General features: G+C 32.6%; 3 protein-coding genes across 3 annotated transcripts in view; 2 read left to right on the top strand and 1 right to left on the bottom strand.

Moving 5' to 3' along the window:
• The window catches only part of LOC143531292 (putative WRKY transcription factor 53), a 31,676-nt gene that overhangs the window by 6,278 nt on the left and 1,994 nt on the right, over positions 1–23,404 (bottom strand). The window lies entirely within an intron of this gene.
• Positions 971–3,673, top strand: LOC143531249 (replication protein A 70 kDa DNA-binding subunit C-like). The gene is made up of 11 exons (XM_077026586.1): positions 971–1,123; positions 1,191–1,458; positions 1,549–1,648; positions 1,729–1,853; positions 1,920–2,004; positions 2,299–2,431; positions 2,510–2,721; positions 2,800–2,920; positions 3,026–3,205; positions 3,291–3,359; positions 3,452–3,673. Exons 1-11 carry the CDS (start codon positions 971–973, stop codon positions 3,671–3,673), a joined length of 1,668 nt encoding a protein of 555 aa, XP_076882701.1.
• LOC143531251 (uncharacterized) lies at positions 5,751–23,387 on the top strand. The gene is made up of 10 exons (XM_077026587.1): positions 5,751–5,820; positions 6,014–6,105; positions 6,586–6,658; positions 6,761–7,039; positions 7,150–7,395; positions 7,532–7,898; positions 8,101–8,930; positions 9,038–9,360; positions 9,467–10,229; positions 23,158–23,387. Exons 1-10 carry the CDS (start codon positions 5,751–5,753, stop codon positions 23,385–23,387), a joined length of 3,273 nt encoding a protein of 1,090 aa, XP_076882702.1.

Genomic DNA, 23,404 nt, shown 5'->3' on the forward strand with positions numbered 1-23,404 from the left:
TGTCATCAACTTGAATACATTCGTTGTTCGTTAAATTTATTTTATATATACAATTTGTTAACTTGATTGATTTATGCTCAATCAAATTACTATGTTAAGTCTGGACTTTTAAAAAGAGAATCTTTTTTTGTAACATGAGATACGAAAAATTTATAAAAAAAAATAGACATTCAAATAAATTATAATACACATTTTTTTTTCGTAAAGACATTAAATTTATATTAATCATGACGAAAATTGAATACTTATGCAGTTTAAAATTCGGACTAGTATACGCTCATTCAATAATTCTTTAATTAGGTAAATTTATATTAAATATATAATTTTTTAGGTTGACTGATTTATGCTCAATCCATTATCTATGTTAACTTTTGACTTATATAAATATATATTTACCCCAATTTATAATTGCTTTAATTAAGGTCAAAATTTACTAACGTAAATCATGGGCACTGATTAATTTATAACTTTTAAATTTAATGCATTTTTGTTAACATAAAAGGAATAACTAAATAAAATCATGTGACAGAATAATTTTGATACCTTACGTAAGCCTATATGAAAACGTTTACTAACTAATTTCAACTTTAAATAACATATATATGTAAACTGTTTGGCATATATATGAAAATATTCTGTTTGACTATGCTTTGTATTTAACACATTTCTAATACTTTTAATTACGGAAAATAATAACTAACGAAAATCAAGGCCCCAGATTGGTTATTAACTTTTATGTTTCTTCTATTTTTGTTAACATAAAAATAATATGTTTGCCATATATATCAAATTATTCTGTTTGCATTTGCTATATATTCTTTAATAACAATCCACCCTCATCACCATCGAAGTCGATCTAACTGCCATGGTAATTCAATTGTTCTCTCCCTTTAATTTATATAGTTTGTTATATCTTATTACTTACGAAATACAACACCTTTTTTTAACAATGTCTCTAATACACAGAAACATGGAGCCAAAAAATTTGATCAAACTTAGGGAACTTGATGCTACCAAGACAAACTATACAATCAAAGTTCGAGTTGTTAGACTATGGAGAAAACCAAACAACAAGAACCCTAACGAAATTTGGTCGATTGAAATGATTATAATGGATGAGGAGGTAAATATTTACCAAATTTTTTTTTCTTTTTATAATATTCAGCACTCTCAACTACATAAATTTTCAGGGAACAAAGATGCAGGCAAGCGTGTTCAAAACTTACTTTCCTAAGTTTGAAGAACATCTCCGAGAGAATGAGTGCTACTTCATTTTTAGGCCCACACTGGCCGACAATGACGCAAAAATCAAGCATGTGGACAATGGCCAGAAAATTTCTTTCCGTTGGCAAACAGACCTAAAAAAATGCACCACCTTCAAAGGCTCCAAGTATGGTTTTGAATTCACCAATTTTGGTTCCATTTTAAAAGACCCTCTACCTCAGTACACTAGACTTGGTTAGATACCGTATTATTTTATTTATTATTTACTCTTAATTGTTTAACACACATTAAAACTCTTAACGCTCTAACTTTATTTCACACTAGATATTATTGGATATGTTTACAAATGCTATGAGGTGGAGAAGAAACCGGTAAGAGGTGGCAAAGAAGCAATCAAGATGGAGATCAAATTAGAAGATCTGGAGTAAGCAACTCAAATTTTACTTTTTTTTTATTCATTTGCACTTAACTATATTTATGTTATCCATATCAACAATCTTACAGAGGTAGACACATCATATTAACCTTGTGGGAGGAATATTGTCAGCAAATGTTGAACTACATGCAAAATAAGCAACAGGCTCATGTTTTCCTAATTCTTCAATTCGGAAATCTGCATATATACGGACGTAAGTAAAAAATCATGTCATTATTTCATTGTACTTTAAATAACTAACGAATTTATGTTATTACAGATAACAGGACTGTTTCTAATGTTTATGATGCGACGCGGTTGTTTATAAATTCACCAATTGATGAAATTCTAGAATTTAAGAAAAGGTACATTGTTATTATATATGTTTAAAATAATTACCATTTATATTTACCTTTACTTTCTAAAGGTAATACTATTATTGTAATGCTATAATTTAAAAATATAATCTGTACAGCCCATTCTTCCATACCAAATTTGTGATCGTACAATTGTAATAGTATTATTTAAAAATTGATTCTGTTTTGATAAAAGCTATTATCAAAACACGGTAACACATGAAAATAGACCATCCACAAGTCTTGATTTTTTTTATTAAAAGTTACCTACTCATTATAACAAATAATGTTTCATCACACCAGTTTCCTGTCTAACATTGGTGAAGAAACATCCTCTCATCGGTCCGTTGGTACCTCTATGGTCTCGTCACTGGAAGACGAATTTCTTAATGATATTGATTTCATCAACATTCGTGAAATTAACGAAATCAAAGAGGTATGTCATTGTTTTTTAAATATTTTGTTTTTAGATTCATTGAAACATCATTATTAAAATTCTCTTATTTCTGGATAGGTTAAATCCCTTATTGTTGTTGGTAAGATCAAAGCTCTATGCATTGAGAAATCATGGAATTATCGTAGTTGTGATTTATGTAAAAATGGAGTTGAAACCACAACCGTCAGAATTGATAAGGGAGAGAATCCAGCCGATTTTGAAGTGGCGAAGCAGTACAAATGTCTCAATGACAATTGCACTCAGACCATTGTATCATCTCCTATGATTAGGTTCTCAAATCTTTTAACTTTTTTTTACAATATTAACCATGCTTTATCTTTTTAATTTATTTTAATCATATTTTTAAGATACAAGATCCCCATACGAGTCCAGGATTGCACAGGAACTGTGACTCTTACAATGTTTGAACGGGAGGCTAACAAGCTTATAGGACGAATTGCTAAAGACGTGCTGGACGAACAGGAACAAGTAAACTTTTTGTCTTTTTTGTATCGTTTTATAATAACATTACTATAATAGTGAAATTCTATAACTTTTTATATTTGAAATTAAAACATTTGATGCTTTTCACAGTCGGCTGAATTTTTAACTCTTCCTGCTGCCTTCAACGTTTTATTAGAAAGAAAGTTCGCCTTTAGGATCGAGATCAAGAACTATAATCTTGATAACAATGCTGAGTATTTTTCCATTACAAAACTGACTGAAGATCTGAACATTATTTCAAAGCTCGAAAAGAATTTCTATAATAATCAGGTAATTTGTTAATTTCTTCATTTATATATAATAAACCGGTCAAAACTGTACATGTAAAGCATGTGAGTTTACATACAAAATGAAGGTTGAAGATTCTGATTCGGTGAACCCAAGTAACTCAGAGTTGCCATTACAGACGGATGTTTCTTTGAAGGTTATCTACTATTTTTACTTATGTTTTCGCTATCTACTTAAATCAGACTAACTATATGGAACTTATAATTCCTTACTTTTTTTATTATATAGGATTCTATTTCATGTACCGCTGACAATGGGACCCCGATTTCCAATAGCAATGAAAGTATGGGCACGGCTGCCAGTGTTGATTTGAAGCGTAATCTTGAAGATGTATACGACGTTGACGAGTCATCCGCTCTGTCATCAACTAAACAACAGAAGATTCACACAAAGGATTTGCGTGATGCAAATTGGAATGAGACGCTATTGATTCTTAAAACCGAGAAGTAGTAGTCAGTTCCTATTTAATTTAAAAAACTTTCCTTTTTATTGTCTTTTTTTGCATGGTTTGCTGAGACTATGTTTCTTTATATTTTCTGTTTTGATTGTGTTGGGGATTTTTCTTTTTGTTTGACTACATGGAGATTCCTTTTTTTGATAAAATTTTATGATTGGTTATTGCTATGTTTTTATGTGGTACATATGTTTTGCAAAACTTCAAATTAATATTATAGACAAATAATATTTCACTTCCTTAAAGTATAATTACTACAAAAAATATTCCAATTATTATTAATTAATTTTTTCATTAAAATACAATTCTACATTAGTAGGTATATGTAAGACTTTAAAGCACCTACATGCAAAATTAAAATAAAATACGAAAACTTTAACAAAATTTATATTTCTACAAAAAACTACCTACATGGATATTACTTTTTCATTGAAGTCATCAAATTTATATTTATGATGACAAAAATTCTATTTTTATGCTCAATCAAATTACTCTGTTAAGTCTGGACTTTTAAAAAGAGAATTTTTTTTATAACATGAGACACGAAAAACTTAAAAAAAAATAGACATTCAAAAACAATATAATACAGAATTTTTTTCGTATAGACATTAAATTTAAATTTATGATGATGAAAATTCAATACTCCGGCAGCTAAAGATTCGGACTAATATACGCCCATTCAATAATTCTTTAATTAGGTAAATTAATTTTAAATATATACTTTTTTAGGTTGACTGGTTTATCCCATTATCTATGTTAACTTTTGACTTATATAAATATATATTTACCCCAATTTATAATTGTTTTAATTAAGGACAAAATTTACTAACGTAAATCATGGGCATAGATTGATTTTTAACTTTTAAATTTAATCTATTTTTGTTAACATAAAAGAATATGTTTGTCATATCAAATAATTTTGTTACCTAACGTAAGCCTATATGGAAAAGTTTACCTAACTAATTTCAACTTTAAATAGCATATATATGTAAACTGTTTGCCCTTGCTTTATATTCTTTAATAAACAAAGTGTTCCACAAAGCTTTTCTCTACACAGAGTGTTCCACAAAGCTCTTCTCTACCGGGTGTGATATTTTATCATATTACTACACCAAAGTTCGTCATTCAAGTAACTAATTCATTACTCTTTTATTTTTATTTAGTAAAATGTTATATTTCATAATAAATACTTTATACATTAAATAAGTTAGGCATTCATGTTGGTTGTTCTACCGTTGGTATTGCCACCGCAACTGCTCCTCTTGATTCCGGTTGTAATCTTGGTTGCTCTTATTTTCTTGGCTTTTACACCAATCAAGGGCACACCATAGACCATTATAACACTACGTTATGCTTCAAAAACAACTATATTCAGTTGTCGTATATATGCATATAATTATTTGTTAGGCATTTAGAGTTGTGATAACTTTTCATCGTTGTAAGTGGTTAATGATGTGAGTCTATTCGGACGAATAATCCTATAAATATATGCAATTTCACATAACAAATTTAATATGTTACAAGACAAATTAGAATTTTATTATATTTTTTCTAATTGATACATGTTAATAATAATATTCTATTTCTTTTCTTTGATCATATATCTGATATCTAAAAATAAAAGTTATAAAACAAACACGCATTCCTACATATCTCGTGTGCGTAGTGTTTTTGCACAAATAACACTCTAGACCTAAATTAGAAGAAGAAATATTTAAGTCCTCATGTCACTAAAATACCCATATGTTACCTATATAAAAAAAGGCTTTTTTATTGATTTTATGCTTCCGTATGATTGCATGCATATGCTATAACAAAACAAAGATTAATTAACAATAATAAGAATTAAATAAATACCTTTTTTAGTGGCATTTATTAACCAATACCATCTAAACTGTTAAAAATATAGTACTAATAAATCCTTTTTCGATTTTATAACTTTTAAGGTTTTGTATTCTAATTAAGCTCAATCGTGTAATACAAACGGTGGAATCTCATCACCTCTAAATATAAAGTCTTTGACTGCATACTGTTGACTTTAATTATATTTGCACCTTATAGATATACAAGGACATGGCTAAAAGGAAAACCCCTCAAATTTCATCTTCCTCTAAAGCGTCACACACCGGCGATTCTTCAAATGGTAAGATTTCCATTTTGTATTATATAACCCTTACAACAACTTTTTATCTTTTTTTTTCTTTTCTTTTGTAAGGGACATGCAAAGAACTACTTTATCTGACATTTCTAATGGTAAATAAATTTATTTGTTACTTATGTTAAACTTAACTCATCATCTAATAATATGTTTATTTTATTTTTTTTATTTTTTACAGCTTATGTAAACAACGTTCGTTATGCAAATGCTTCAGAGGCGGTAAAATTCAGGAAAGTAGATCTACATATCAATAAATCCAATATTGTTCAAGTAAATAATTCCTTGCTCCCACTGCTATAAGTTTCAATCCGTCTAAACTGGGAATGTGTTTAGTTTTTAGCATCGATTTTTTTCAAGTCATTTATACACGTTTTACCTTTAAAAAAATATACAATCTGTCCTTAACTACAATAGATTTAAAACACAAATACAAGTTTAATTTTTAATATATATATATACACACACATATATATATATAACATAATTATTATAGTTTCGTATTAGATATAAAACTTTTGTACTTTGTAATATCTACAAACTATTTTCCTTGTCTTTACGTCATTAGCATGAATTTCAAGTTTTCAACTGTAAATGCTCAATGAAATTGTATATGTAATTTTAAAACACGAAGTCATATTACAAAAACATTTTAATTTATCGATATTATAAAATCAATAGATAACATTAAATAGTTGTTTTTTACTTTGTAAATCTATTTCTTATACTTCTATTTGCACTCTATTATACAAGGAAATGTCTAAAAGCAACACTCCTGAAAGTGCATCATCCTCTAAAGCGCCTGTCAACGGTCATGCTTCAAATTGTAAGTTTTCAATTTGTATTATATTACGTTCATTTTTGTAATTCAGAAAATTTAAATTTGTCCGTGTAGAACAACATTTCTACAATTATTTTCTTTATGTAGGGGACATGCAAAGAACCGCTATATCTTCAGCCGACGTTCGTAAGTTAAATGCTTCAGAGGCCAGGAAATCAAGAAAGCTACTTCTAGATAGCAGGAGATCTAATATTGCTCCTAACACCCAAAAGTCTAATAAACCTTTTTCGTCATCAATAAATTCTACATCAATTACACAGGGCAAAGAAAATGGGACACCAAATACAATGATTACAAATCAAAGCAGTTTGCAAACTTTTCATGAAAATACAAAGAATCCAACTTCATTAGGTGATATCAATAGTGGTAAGATACCCGTTTACTGGTTATTTTTCATAATTTAAACATAAACGATAATATCAATTATTATCAACTTGCTCATGTTACCATATTTTAAATCTTAATTTTTTCCCCAGGGGCATCTACTTCCAAAAACAACAGGTCTACCTCATTATGTGATACTCGTCGAGTTTATATTTCTTCACCTATCATGGCATCCAGCAATTGTGCATCTACTTCTTTAACAAAGTTATCATCAGGAAAGCGTAAACTAATAAGTAACTCGCGGATTACAAATCCTATACCTATGCTTGACTTGACGTCAGATGAAGAAGTTGATGTCGAAGTTTTGGTTAAAGACCCATTCAAAGGAATCTCAACAGGTACTTATAATACAACAATTCCAATTAATAATGCACATACATTTTTTGACCACCAGTTAATTTAACAGATTACTTGGATCATGGTGATCAGAATCTTATATGTGAATTATGCCATGCAAAATTGTGGAAAAATGAGGGTGGAATAGGAAAAAAAAAGGAAAAACAACTTATTTCCTATGTTGTGGTTACGGTAAGGTCGAGCTACCTGAATTTAAAGATGCTCCGCCAGCTTACAAAGATCTATTTAGCAATGTTGGTCCTAAAAGCAAGTTTTTCTTAAAGAACATTAGACGCTACAATTCTATGTTCGCGTTTACATCAATGGGCGGAAAGGTTGATTCCTCCATTAATAGAGGTAACGCTCCATTCGTGTTTAGGATTAGCGGTCAGAATTATCATTCTATTGGAAGTCTTTTGCCAGAGAATGGATCAAAACAAAAGTTTTCGCAACTATACATATATGACACGGAAAATGAAGTCTCAAATAGACAATGCTTATTTAGGTATGTATTAACTCAATTAATTCACTATTTTTACACATTTGACATTATGTCATTTTTTTAAATAATGACAAACGAATATTCTTATTCCTACCAGTCAATCAAAAAAACAATCTACAAGAGGTTCCAACTTGCTAGATCTTGAGATAATAAAGGATCTACAGCGTATGTTAGATTCTCATAATGAGCTGGTGAAATCTTATAGGATGGCAAGAGATCGTTTTCAAGAAAATCCTCATGCTAACCTTAAGTTGCGTCTTATTGGAAGAAGACAACAAGATGGAAGAACATACAACTTGCCGAGTTCTTCTGAAGTTGCTGCGCTGATTGTTGGTGATATTGGTAATATTGAGCCTCGAGACATTATTGTTGAAACTAAAACGGGAAGTCTAAAGCATATAAGTGAATTGCATCCTTCATACGTTCCTCTTCAATATCCACTTTTCTATATTTACGGTGATGATTGTTACACGGTTGACATCCCTCATAGAGATTTTAGAAGCTTACAAAAAAGTAAACGGCCAAACTGCACCATGAGAGAATTTTTTGCGTACAGAATTCAAGATAGGCCAAATATTTTCTCATTGCCTCTGAATGGAAGAAGACTTTTTCAACAACAGTTAGTTGATATATACACAATGATTGAAACCGAAAGACTCAACTACATTCGTAAAAAACAAAAGGTTCTTAGATGTGAGTCATATGAGAATATTCATAACTTAAAAAACACCAAAAACCAAGACATGTCCCGCGTTGGTCAACGTGTGATATTACCTTCATCTTTTACCGGAGGTTCTCGGTACATGATGCAAAACTACCTAGATGCCATGGCTATTTGTAGGTGGTATGGATATCCAGATTTTTTCATAACTATAACATGCAATCCTAAAAGGCCTGAAGTTAAAAGATTCCTGAATAGTACCACCATTAATCCTGAAGACAGGCCTGACATCATGTGTAGATTATTTAAAGTTAAGCTTGATGCAATAATCAAAGACTTAAAAAAAGACGAAGTTCCGGGAAAGGTTCAAGCAGGTGATTTACTTTATTATTTACTTAATATAATAGTATTTGTTAAACATAGTCTTCTTTTTAGCAACTTTATTTATATCGAACATTAATAATATTCATTTTTTATGTAGTTGTTTATACCGTAGAGTTTCAAAAGCGTGGGTTGCCTCATGCCCATATATGTTTATTTATGCATGCTGATCACAAGCTTCCTACCGTTGATCATATTGACCCGTTTATTTCGGCCGAGATTCCAGACAAGAAGGAAGATCATGAATTATATTCCCTTGTGAGTGAATTCATGATGCATGGTCCTTGTGGTTATGATAACATGAACTGTTCATGCATGATTAATAGAAGGTGTTCTAAAAAGTTCCCTAAAAAGTTTACACCTCACAATTCTATTGATTCAAATGGTTATCCTATATACAGAAGAAGAGATTCTGGATGCACAGTTAAAAAGTCTGCTGTGGACTTAGACAACAGGAGTGTCATGCCATTTAATAAAACGCTTCTGAAAAGATATCAAGCACATATTAACGTTGAGTGGTGTAAATCAGGCTGCATCCATAAAGTATTTATTCAAATACATTAACAAAGGTCCTGACAGGGCTACAGTTGCTGTTGTAGACGCTGACAATCAAGATGATCAAGATAAAGCAAGAGATGAAATTAGAGAATATTATGATTGTCGATACCTTTCTGCGTGTGAAGCAGCATGGAGGATATTTGCATTTGAAGTACATTACAACTCGCCTTCAGTAATTAGGCTTCCTTTCCATCTCCCTGGTCAACAACAGGTTACGTACGGGCCCGATGATGATATTGATGATGTCCTTAACAAACCATCAGTTTCTTCATCAATGTTTTCAGCTTGGATGTTGTGTAACCAAATTAATGACGAAGCACGAAACCTTACTTATGTTGAATTTCCTACTAAGTTTGTTTGGAAACTTGAACAACGAAAGTGGGAACGACGAAAGCAGGGTTTTTCAATTGGAAGAATTCATCAAGTTTCTCCGTCTCTCGGTGAGGCGTATTTCTTAAGAATTCTTCTAAACAAAGTCAAAGGACCAAAATCTTTTGATGATATTCGAACGGTAGATGGCCAGACATATCCTACATTTAGAGATGCTTGCTATGCATGTGGACTACTCGATGATGACATGGAATATATCGAAGCAATTAAGGAGGCGAGTGCATCCGGTTCTGGTTATTATCTTCGTGCTTTATTTGGATCAATGTTATTGTCTGGCTCTCTTTCTAGACCTGATTTTGTGTGGGAAAAAACATGGGAATATCTATCAGATGGCATTATTTACTGTAATATACTAAAATTCGAAACAATAAAATAATAAATGTCGATTGTTAGAAAATTGATAAACCGATAAACTGTTAATAAACGAAAAATCATGAGTTACATAATAATGCTATATTTAATATCAAATAATAATAAGATGTTCAAGATGGTTAAACACAATGGGTTAAATTGTAAATGTTTTAATTAGTTGAGATAAGTTCAAGGACCAGTTTTAACAATTCCTAAAACACAAATTGAAGCATACACACTTACGTATTCTTTCAGGTGAAAACGTGAACAACAAACGATACGATTATATCAGGATTTGATTTTGTTTCAAACTCGTTTAATATATATATACGATAACATTCCAACGATTTTCATGGATCCAAAAACCTTAAATCTTAGCCTTTTCTCTCTGCCGTATACACCGCCGCCGCCGCCCTGCAACTAGCCGGAGAAACCGCTGACATCACAGCCACCGCTACACGGGTTCTCGCCGTCGCCGGTGGTAGCCAGACAACCAACGCTAACTTCCGCTCCCTGCTCGTACACGTGAGGTCTTCACCACCGCGGCAACCTGTTGTTGCCGAAAGTCAAAAACCGCCTACGTCGTTGTAGCTACGATCTAAGGTAACACTCATATACAATATCGAGCTAATGTTATCTGTTTGTTTTTATTGATTTGAACGAAAGGGCTGGGTTAACATAGTCCATGGGTAATCTGTAGTAATAATAATAATAATAATAATAATAATAATAATAATAATAATAATAATAATAATAAGTGTTATGGTCACTTTGAACTGAGAACGTTAATGATGAATAATCAACACTTTAGATATGAATGTTATAACTTATCATATAATAATTATATAATATATAACATGAATAATAATAATAATAATAATAATAATAATAATAAGGGTGGTGGTTATAGATAAATTGAAATAATAATATTTGAATTTAAGAATCTCGTTTGAAGCACATATTGATAAGGAAGATATTGAATAAAGATGTATCTGCTCCAACGAAATCATTGATAACTACCGAAAGAATTTCGCATTATCTCTAATGATTAATAAACTATTTAAACGGTTGCAAACCCTTATTTTGGTTACAAAAACTCGCTCATCAATCAGCTCTCAAAATCCGTGTTTCCGACCTCGGCTTTATGTTCCATGGAGGACGTCGCTGCATACCACCCCGTTATTAAGCTGCCACCCTTTGTCTTTCTACCATCCTACGATACCAGCCCTACCGCGCAACTGTCAAGGTGAATTATCATTGTTGTCTTGTTCACCGCTCTCACAACGCGTTCAGTTTTATTCGGCTACCTGTTATAGCTACGATCCTTAGCTTCTGGTTTTTACATGATTTAACTTGTTCTAGTACATAAGTTGCTCTTGTTAGTTAATTTGTTCCCGCGACGAAAACTTGTGTAATCGGAATCAATGTTTTTAAATGATGATCTTAAACAAAGGAATTTTCTTTAACTTTCGTTGGGATCTGTTTGTTTATATTTGGATTTTGGCACTCTAAGTAAGGATGTTGAAAGTAATAAACTTAGATATAGGATTTAAGCATATGAAAAGATATAATAGTGCATACTCTATTGTCAAATTGGTGTCCAATTCATTCACGTGAGTAATTAGTATGTACGTATGGATATATGTAGGGGTGTGTGTTGGTTAGAATTAAAACTAAACATAACATAACTAATAAGAATTTATGAATATTCAAACTATAGGTGTTAGTTAAATAAAGAATTGGTTGGTGTTCTGAGTAAAGTTATGCCATGTTATCCTACTTCTTGCATGACAAAAAAAAAAAAGGTTTTTGTAATTCAAAGTTATATATATAAATGTTTATATTTTGAAAACTTAAAACTTTTGGATAATTAGTAAAACGATCATATGACAAGTAGTTTTATTAATAGATCATGATTTATAAGTGTGGCCGTCGCGGGAAAATTAACGAGTCGCCGAATTTAATTAAGTTATATATGTTTAACTCGTAATATAAATGTAACTAAATGATAGGTTCTTATACGTGTTATGGACGACTTGTTCATTTTTTGCTTTGATTGCTAAACCAAGGTACGGTTTCTGTTTTTGTTTCCTCTTAGTACTATTTCTATTCCGTTACTTTGTAGTACGGATTCTGTTTCTTGTTACTTCATAGTACGGTTTCTGTTTTTGTTACTCTTAGTATTAATTATATTCTGTTACTTGGTAGTACGGTTTCTGGTTTCTTTCTCTAATAGTATTAATTATATTCCGTTACTTCGTAGTGCGGCTTTTGTTCTCGTTTACTAATAGTATTGAATCTATTCCGTTACTTTGTAGTACGGATTTTCGTTACGTGTCGGTTATATTTTGAGTTCAATTATTTTATATAATATATTTTAGTTATATGTTTTTAGTTTTAGCACTCTGTTACCCGAGCATTTCTGACTTGTCGTTGGGGCGTCAACGACATGGCACTTATCGTGACAGTGCGTAATCAAAGTTCACGGCGTCTCTGAAAGTACTCATGTAGTACCTTGGCCACTTAGAGGCGTATAGATCGATCTTAGCTCCGACTCCTGACTCCTGACTCCTGACATGGCACTTATCGTGACAGTGCGTAATCAAAGTTCACGGCGTCTCTGAAAGTACTCATGTAGTACCTTGGCCACTTAGAGGCGTATAGATCGATCTTAGCTCCGACTCCTGACTCCTGACTCCTGACTTCTGTTTGAGATGGAACAATGTGTGCACGCCACCCACACCGTCTCCTTGGTGCATGGACTAGCTAGCTGTGTACCCCTCTGTTTAGGCTCTGGGTGCTTCCGTATTACACGACCTATTTATTTTAACATCATCGTCGTGTATTTTAGTAATTATATTTTGTTTCGCTATATTTCTGGTCCGTTTTGATATGTGTATATGCATTTGATTAAATTTGAGTATATTCAGATTACGTCCCGATCGTGTATCGGATTATGTTTCGCATTAAATTATAGTTCAGTTAAATGTTACACGTTATATGTTACTCGTCACACATTATATGTTACAAGTTATATGTTTCTGGCTCTGGGTGTTTTTGTTATAGTTCTGATATATTTCCGCATGCGTTTGACCATGTTCTGGCCAAGTGTCGGATCATACATCCGAATTTTATTAAGTATATGTTTAGGTAAAAAGGGTTGGTTTCGAGTTTGAATTGAAGTTCGTATATTTATTCTCTTACGTCTGTCCTTACCTATACTATTGTTCTTTCCGTTACTGGGCAATTTTTGGCTCAGCCGTGTTTTCTTGTTTTGTTTTTCTTATTTTGTTTTCAGGTAATCCGGGATTCTGGGAATTTAGTGATGAGAGATAAAAAAAAATGAAGTTCAAGCTTCTAAAAGTTAATTCATTTTGTTTAATAATATGACGTATGTTGCATTAATTTTTGTTGTATTTTGGATTGTGGCGTTGATTTGATATCTGTAATAGTAACACGTTAGCCTGTTCCGGGTTGGGGTGTTACAGTTATGGTATCAGAGCAAAGGCTCTTTCCTGTAGAAAACTTAAACCTAAAAGTAAAACCTGTGAGGAAATGGGTAGACGTTGGGTTAGGGTTTCATGTTTCCTGTCATTATTCATCATTCTGTGATTTTCCCAATGTCAGTAAGAAAACCGTCGTTTTTAGCAATAGGCGTCTTTTCAACCTTATAAATTAGTCAAGTACAATGAGTTAAGTTATTCTGTCTTCTCCACCGCTTGCACTCTATGACTTAAGAAGTGACTTCCGAAGACATTGTTTGAAGCCACCAAAGAGATCATGACTTTGACTAACCCTCTTTACACTCGATTTAGACCTTGCTACCTCGTATGCCTCGAGACATATTCCGCAGGACCTATAATCTAAATAAATATGAGACTTGGTGTTAGTAAACACCTTTAAGTAACCGACATCTTTCATAATTTGTTTGTCATCGCAACGTTATTTCTTTGTAATCATAGCTAGGACTTTGAGATGCATTATGGGTGGACAATTATGACACTACTGTAAAGTAAATTGACGATTACACTTGATCAACGTAATGGTGAATTTACAGTTACATATGTGTGCTATTGAATTCCTATGATGTAGATTAATGTCTTTCTGAATCCGTAAAGACACTGTAAAGTAAATTAACGATTGCACGTCGCAAATGTAACCGTGAATTTATACGTACGCATGAGTGCTACTACAATCTTATTTTGCATATTAATATTTCTTTGAATACGCCAATCTGACCTTGTCACAAGTTTGCCATTATATAGTTATAGGTTTATACGACTTTATTAACATAAAACCACTTTGAATGCAAAACTCATGTTTGCGACCCCGTTCCAATATTTTTTTTATTGTTTACGTCATAGTACCCCGTAATCCGGTTAAATCGGTTTGATTTTGTATAAATTTTGATTTCTCAAGTTCAATCTCTGTTTATCTGTCGTTTCAGGAAATCCGAAGTTTTAGTGTCTTGTATTCGCATATCTGAATTTATGAAGTTTACATTCGGTTCGGTCTTCGTTATATTTGAATTTACTTGTTTCCATTATGCAATTTCGAGGACGAAATTCTTTTAAGGGAGGTAGTATTGTAATATACTAAAATTCAAAACAATAAAATAATAAATGTCGATTGTTAGAAAATTGATAAACCGATAAACTGTTAATAAACGAAAAATCATGAGTTACATAATAATGCTATATTTAATATCAAATAATAATAAGATGTTCAAGATGGTTAAACACAATGGGTTAAATTGTAAATGTTTGAATTAGTTGAGATAAGTTCAAGGACCAGTTTTAACAATTCCTAAAACACAAATTGAAGCATACACACTTACGTATTCTTTCAGGTGAAAACGTGAACAACAAACGATACGATTATATCAGGATTTGATTTTGTTTCAAACTCGTTTAATATATATATACGATAACATTCCAACGATTTTCATGGATCCAAAAACCTTAAATCTTAGCCTTTTCTCTCTGCCGTATACACCGCCGCCGCCGCCCTGCAACTAGCCGGAGAAACCGCTGACATCACAGCCACCGCTACACGGGTTCTCGCCGTCGCCGGTGGTAGCCAGACAACCAACGCTAACTTCCGCTCCGTGCTCGTACACGTGAGGTCTTCACCACCGCGGCAACCTGTTGTTGCCGAAAGTCAAAAACCGCCTACGTCGTTGTAGCTACGATCTAAGGTAACACTCATATACAATATCGAGCTAATGTTATCTGTTTGTTTTTATTGATTTGAACGAAAGGGCTGGGTTAACATAGTCCATGGGTAATCTGTAGTAATAATAATAATAATAATAATAATAATAATAATAATAATAATAATAATAATAAGTGTTATGGTCACTTTGAACTGAGAACGTTAATGATGAATAATCAACACTTTAGATATGAATGTTATAACTTATCATATAATAATTATATAATATATAACCTGAATAATAATAATAATAATAATAATAATAATAATAATAATAATAATAATAATAAGAAGAAGGGTGGTGGTTATAGATAAAATTGAAATAATAATATTTGAATTTAAGAATCTCGTTTGAAGCACATATTGATAAGGAAGATATTGAATAAAGATGTATCTGCTCCAACGAAATCATTGATAACTACCGAAAGAATTTCGCATTATCTCTAATGATTAATAAACTATTTAAACGGTTGCAAACCCTTATTTTGGTTACAAAAACTCGCTCATCAATCAGCTCTCAAAATCCGTGTTTCCGACCTCGGCTTTATGTTCCATGGAGGACGTCGCTGCATACCACCCCGTTATTAAGCTGCCACCCTTTGTCTTTCTACCATCCTACGATACCAGCCCTACCGCGCAACTGTCAAGGTGAATTATCATTGTTGTCTTGTTCACCGCTCTCACAACGCGTTCAGTTTTATTCGGCTAACTGTTATAGCTACGATCCTTAGCTTCTGGTTTTTACATGATTTAACTTGTTCTAGTACATAAGTTGCTCTTGTTAGTTAATTTGTTCCCGCGACGAAAACTTGTGTAATCGGAATCAATGTTTTTAAATGATGATCTTAAACAAAGGAATTTTCTTTAACTTTCGTTGGGATCTGTTTGTTTATATTTGGATTTTGGCACTCTAAGTAAGGATGTTGAAAGTAATAAACTTAGATATAGGATTTAAGCATATGAAAAGATATAATAGTGCATACTCTATTGTCAAATTGGTGTCCAATTCATTCACGTGAGTAATTAGTATGTACGTATGGATATATGTAGGGGTGTGTGTTGGTTAGAATTAAAACTAAACATAACATAACTAATAAGAATTTATGAATATTCAAACTATAGGTGTTAGTTAAATAAAGAATTGGTTGGTGTTCTGAGTAAAGTTATGCCATGTTATCCTACTTCTTGCATGACAAAAAAAAAAAAAGGTTTTTGTAATTCAAAGTTATATATATAAATGTTTATATTTTGAAAACTTAAAACTTTTGGATAATTAGTAAAACGATCATATGACAAGTAGTTTTATTAATAGATCATGATTTATAAGTGTGGCCGTCGCGGGAAAATTAACGAGTCGCCGAATTTAATTAAGTTATATATGTTTAACTCGTAATATAAATGTAACTAAATGATAGGTTCTTATACGTGTTATGGACGACTTGTTCATTTTTTGCTTTGATTGCTAAACCAAGGTACGGTTTCTGTTTTTGTTTCCTCTTAGTACTATTTCTATTCCGTTACTTTGTAGTACGGATTCTGTTTCTTGTTACTTCATAGTACGGTTTCTGTTTTTGTTACTCTTAGTATTAATTATATTCTGTTACTTGGTAGTACGGTTTCTGGTTTCTTTCTCTAATAGTATTAATTATATTCCGTTACTTCGTAGTGCGGCTTTTGTTCTCGTTTACTAATAGTATTGAATCTATTCCGTTACTTTGTAGTACGGATTTTCGTTACGTGTCGGTTATATTTTGAGTTCAATTATTTTATATAATATATTTTAGTTATATGTTTTTAGTTTTAGCACTCTGTTACCCGAGCATTTCTGACTTGTCGTTGGGGCGTCAACGACATGGCACTTATCGTGACAGTGCGTAATCAAAGTTCACGGCGTCTCTGAAAGTACTCATGTAGTACCTTGGCCACTTAGAGGCGTATAGATCGATCTTAGCTCCGACTCCTGACTCCTGACTCCTGACATGGCACTTATCGTGACAGTGCGTAATCAAAGTTCACGGCGTCTCTGAAAGTACTCATGTAGTACCTTGGCCACTTAGAGGCGTATAGATCGATCTTAGCTCCGACTCCTGACTCCTGACTCCTGACTTCTGTTTGAGATGGAACAATGTGTGCACGCCACCCACACCGTCTCCTTGGTGCATGGACTAGCTAGCTGTGTACCCCTCTGTTTAGGCTCTGGGTGCTTCCGTATTACACGACCTATTTATTTTAACATCATCGTCGTGTATTTTAGTAATTATATTTTGTTTCGCTATATTTCTGGTCCGTTTTGATATGTGTATATGCATTTGATTAAATTTGAGTATATTCAGATTACGTCCCGATCGTGTATCGGATTATGTTTCGCATTAAATTATAGTTCAGTTAAATGTTACACGTTATATGTTACTCGTCACACATTATATGTTACAAGTTATATGTTTCTGGCTCTGGGTGTTTTTGTTATAGTTCTGATATATTTCCGCATGCGTTTGACCATGTTCTGGCCAAGTGTCGGATCATACATCCGAATTTTATTAAGTATATGTTTAGGTAAAAAGGGTTGGTTTCGAGTTTGAATTGAAGTTCGTATATTTATTCTCTTACGTCTGTCCTTACCTATACTATTGTTCTTTCCGTTACTGGGCAATTTTTGGCTCAGCTGTGTTTTCTTGTTTTGTTTTTCTTATTTTGTTTTCAGGTAATCCGGGATTCTGGGAATTTAGTGATGAGAGATAAAAAAAAATGAAGTTCAAGCTTCTAAAAGTTAATTCATTTTGTTTAATAATATGACGTATGTTGCATTAATTTTTGTTGTATTTTGGATTGTGGCGTTGATTTGATATCTGTAATAGTAACACGTTAGCCTGTTCCGGGTTGGGGTGTTACAGTTATGGTATCAGAGCAAAGGCTCTTTCCTGTAGAAAACTTAAACCTAAAAGTAAAACCTGTGAGGAAATGGGTAGACGTTGGGTTAGGGTTTCATGTTTCCTGTCATTATTCATCATTCTGTGATTTTCCCAATGTCAGTAAGAAAACCGTCGTTGTTAGCAATAGGCGTCTTTTCAACCTTATAAATTAGTCAAGTACAATGAGTTAAGTTATTCTGTCTTCTCCACCGCTTGCACTCTATGACTTAAGAAGTGACTTCCGAAGACATTGTTTGAAGCCACCAAAGAGATCATGACTTTGACTAACCCTCTTTACACTCGATTTAGACCTTGCTACCTCGTATGCCTCGAGACATATTCCGCAGGACCTATAATCTAAATAAATATGAGACTTGGTGTTAGTAAACACCTTTAAGTAACCGACATCTTTCATAATTTGTTTGTCATCGCAACGTTATTTCTTTGTAATCATAGCTAGGACTTTGAGATGCATTATGGGTGGACAATTATGACACTACTGTAAAGTAAATTGACGATTACACTTGATCAACGTAATGGTGAATTTACAGTTACATATGTGTGCTATTGAATTCCTATGATGTAGATTAATGTCTTTCTGAATCCGTAAAGACACTGTAAAGTAAATTAACGATTGCACGTCGCAAATGTAACCGTGAATTTATACGTACGCATGAGTGCTACTACAATCTTATTTTGCATATTAATATTTCTTTGAATACGCCAATCTGACCTTGTCACAAGTTTGCCATTATATAGTTATAGGTTTATACGACTTTATTAACATAAAACCACTTTGAATGCAAAACTCATGTTTGCGACCCCGTTCCAATATTTTTTTTATTGTTTACGTCATAGTACCCCGTAATCCGGTTAAATCGGTTTGATTTTGTATAAATTTTGATTTCTCAAGTTCAATCTCTGTTTATCTGTCGTTTCAGGAAATCCGAAGTTTTAGTGTCTTGTATTCGCATATCTGAATTTATGAAGTTTACATTCGGTTCGGTCTTCGTTATATTTGAATTTACTTGTTTCCATTATGCAATTTCGAGGACGAAATTCTTTTAAGGGAGGTAGTATTGTAATATACTAAAATTCAAAACAATAAAATAATAAATGTCGATTGTTAGAAAATTGATAAACCGATAAACTGTTAATAAACGAAAAATCATGAGTTACATAATAATGCTATATTTAATATCAAATAATAATAAGATGTTCAAGATGGTTAAACACAATGGGTTAAATTGTAAATGTTTGAATTAGTTGAGATAAGTTCAAGGACCAGTTTTAACAATTCCTAAAACACAAATTGAAGCATACACACTTACGTATTCTTTCAGGTGAAAACGTGAACAACAAACGATACGATTATATCAGGATTTGATTTTGTTTCAAACTCGTTTAATATATATATACGATAACATTCCAACGATTTTCATGGATCCAAAAACCTTAAATCTTAGCCTTTTCTCTCTGCCGTATACACCGCCGCCGCCGCCCTGCAACTAGCCGGAGAAACCGCTGACATCACAGCCACCGCTACACGGGTTCTCGCCGTCGCCGGTGGTAGCCAGACAACCAACGCTAACTTCCGCTCCCTGCTCGTACACGTGAGGTCTTCACCACCGCGGCAACCTGTTGTTGCCGAAAGTCAAAAACCGCCTACGTCGTTGTAGCTACGATCTAAGGTAACACTCATATACAATATCGAGCTAATGTTATCTGTTTGTTTTTATTGATTTGAACGAAAGGGCTGGGTTAACATAGTCCATGGGTAATCTGTAGTAATAATAATAATAATAATAATAATAATAATAATAATAATAATAAGTGTTATGGTCACTTTGAACTGAGAACGTTAATGATGAATAATCAACACTTTAGATATGAATGTTATAACTTATCATATAATAATTATATAATATATAACCTGAATAATAATAATAATAATAATAATAATAATAATAATAATAATAATAAGAAGAAGAAGGGTGGTGGTTATAGATAAAATTGAAATAATAATATTTGAATTTAAGAATCTCGTTTGAAGCACATATTGATAAGGAAGATATTGAATAAAGATGTATCTGCTCCAACGAAATCATTGATAACTACCGAAAGAATTTCGCATTATCTCTAATGATTAATAAACTATTTAAACGGTTGCAAACCCTTATTTTGGTTACAAAAACTCGCTCATCAATCAGCTCTCAAAATCCGTGTTTCCGACCTCGGCTTTATGTTCCATGGAGGACGTCGCTGCATACCACCCCGTTATTAAGCTGCCACCCTTTGTCTTTCTACCATCCTACGATACCAGCCCTACCGCGCAACTGTCAAGGTGAATTATCATTGTTGTCTTGTTCACCGCTCTCACAACGCGTTCAGTTTTATTCGGCTAACTGTTATAGCTACGATCCTTAGCTTCTGGTTTTTACATGATTTAACTTGTTCTAGTACATAAGTTGCTCTTGTTAGTTAATTTGTTCCCGCGACGAAAACTTGTGTAATCGGAATCAATGTTTTTAAATGATGATCTTAAACAAAGGAATTTTCTTTAACTTTCGTTGGGATCTGTTTGTTTATATTTGGATTTTGGCACTCTAAGTAAGGATGTTGAAAGTAATAAACTTAGATATAGGATTTAAGCATATGAAAAGATATAATAGTGCATACTCTATTGTCAAATTGGTGTCCAATTCATTCACGTGAGTAATTAGTATGTACGTATGGATATATGTAGGGGTGTGTGTTGGTTAGAATTAAAACTAAACATAACATAACTAATAAGAATTTATGAATATTCAAACTATAGGTGTTAGTTAAATAAAGAATTGGTTGGTGTTCTGAGTAAAGTTATGCCATGTTATCCTACTTCTTGCATGACAAAAAAAAAAAAAGGTTTTTGTAATTCAAAGTTATATATATAAATGTTTATATTTTGAAAACTTAAAACTTTTGGATAATTAGTAAAACGATCATATGACAAGTAGTTTTATTAATAGATCATGATTTATAAGTGTGGCCGTCGCGGGAAAATTAACGAGTCGCCGAATTTAATTAAGTTATATATGTTTAACTCGTAATATAAATGTAACTAAATGATAGGTTCTTATACGTGTTATGGACGACTTGTTCATTTTTTGCTTTGATTGCTAAACCAAGGTACGGTTTCTGTTTTTGTTTCCTCTTAGTACTATTTCTATTCCGTTACTTTGTAGTACGGATTCTGTTTCTTGTTACTTCATAGTACGGTTTCTGTTTTTGTTACTCTTAGTATTAATTATATTCTGTTACTTGGTAGTACGGTTTCTGGTTTCTTTCTCTAATAGTATTAATTATATTCCGTTACTTCGTAGTGCGGCTTTTGTTCTCGTTTACTAATAGTATTGAATCTATTCCGTTACTTTGTAGTACGGATTTTCGTTACGTGTCGGTTATATTTTGAGTTCAATTATTTTATATAATATATTTTAGTTATATGTTTTTAGTTTTAGCACTCTGTTACCCGAGCATTTCTGACTTGTCGTTGGGGCGTCAACGACATGGCACTTATCGTGACAGTGCGTAATCAAAGTTCACGGCGTCTCTGAAAGTACTCATGTAGTACCTTGGCCACTTAGAGGCGTATAGATCGATCTTAGCTCCGACTCCTGACTCCTGACTCCTGACATGGCACTTATCGTGACAGTGCGTAATCAAAGTTCACGGCGTCTCTGAAAGTACTCATGTAGTACCTTGGCCACTTAGAGGCGTATAGATCGATCTTAGCTCCGACTCCTGACTCCTGACTCCTGACTTCTGTTTGAGATGGAACAATGTGTGCACGCCACCCACACCGTCTCCTTGGTGCATGGACTAGCTAGCTGTGTACCCCTCTGTTTAGGCTCTGGGTGCTTCCGTATTACACGACCTATTTATTTTAACATCATCGTCGTGTATTTTAGTAATTATATTTTGTTTCGCTATATTTCTGGTCCGTTTTGATATGTGTATATGCATTTGATTAAATTTGAGTATATTCAGATTACGTCCCGATCGTGTATCGGATTATGTTTCGCATTAAATTATAGTTCAGTTAAATGTTACACGTTATATGTTACTCGTCACACATTATATGTTACAAGTTATATGTTTCTGGCTCTGGGTGTTTTTGTTATAGTTCTGATATATTTCCGCATGCGTTTGACCATGTTCTGGCCAAGTGTCGGATCATACATCCGAATTTTATTAAGTATATGTTTAGGTAAAAAGGGTTGGTTTCGAGTTTGAATTGAAGTTCGTATATTTATTCTCTTACGTCTGTCCTTACCTATACTATTGTTCTTTCCGTTACTGGGCAATTTTTGGCTCAGCCGTGTTTTCTTGTTTTGTTTTTCTTATTTTGTTTTCAGGTAATCCGGGATTCTGGGAATTTAGTGATGAGAGATAAAAAAAAATGAAGTTCAAGCTTCTAAAAGTTAATTCATTTTGTTTAATAATATGACGTAGGTTGCATTAATTTTTGTTGTATTTTGGATTGTGGCGTTGATTTGATATCTGTAATAGTAACACATTAGCCTGTTCCGGGTTGGGGTGTTACATTTATACACAACAAAGAATATTGAATATTCCAGGTACTCCAATTCGTTATTCAGTACTAAAATATATGAACCGTATTATACTTTCAAATGAAGATTAATTATAAATTTTCAATTTTTACCATCCTTAATGAATTTGGTTTTTCGTTTTTATGTTTTGTTCATATACGTACTTCATATAATATTGTTTATATTTTATTAATACAATTTTGCAGATTTATCACTTCCAGAAACTCAAATTAAGAACTTAACTTTGTGTGAGATTGAGAAGTACCTACTTCGAAATAACTCAAGCCTACGTAGATTTCAAACTATGCCGTATCCTGATCACGATTCTATAGCTTCTTCAAACAATCGTTTAATTGTTGACGAACTCTCGTATGACACAATCACTTTACAAAATGAGTCTCACAGCCTTATAAGTTCATTAACAGATGAACAATGAAAAGTGTTTGACGAAAT

This window comes from Bidens hawaiensis, unplaced genomic scaffold, assembly GCF_021521415.1.
Source record: "Bidens hawaiensis isolate Kalapana, Puna unplaced genomic scaffold, B.hawaiensis_p1.1 tig00009139_1, whole genome shotgun sequence".
NCBI lineage: Eukaryota > Viridiplantae > Streptophyta > Magnoliopsida > Asterales > Asteraceae > Bidens > Bidens hawaiensis.

Bases quoted from the DNA above. Each gene is read 5' to 3' on its own strand.
- LOC143531251 (XM_077026587.1), top strand. From the start codon at position 5,751: ATGGCTAAAAGGAAAACCCCTCAAATTTCATCTTCCTCTAAAGCGTCA. The intron at 7,040-7,149 runs GTAAGATACCCG...TTTTTTCCCCAG, and splicing joins ATTAGGTGATATCAATAGTG to GGGCATCTACTTCCAAAAAC. The intron at 8,931-9,037 runs GTGATTTACTTT...TTTTTTATGTAG, and splicing joins TCCGGGAAAGGTTCAAGCAG to TTGTTTATACCGTAGAGTTT.
- LOC143531249 (XM_077026586.1), top strand. From the start codon at position 971: ATGGAGCCAAAAAATTTGATCAAACTTAGGGAACTTGATGCTACCAAG. The intron at 2,005-2,298 runs GTACATTGTTAT...TCATCACACCAG, and splicing joins ATTCTAGAATTTAAGAAAAG to TTTCCTGTCTAACATTGGTG. The intron at 2,722-2,799 runs GTTCTCAAATCT...CATATTTTTAAG, and splicing joins GTATCATCTCCTATGATTAG to ATACAAGATCCCCATACGAG.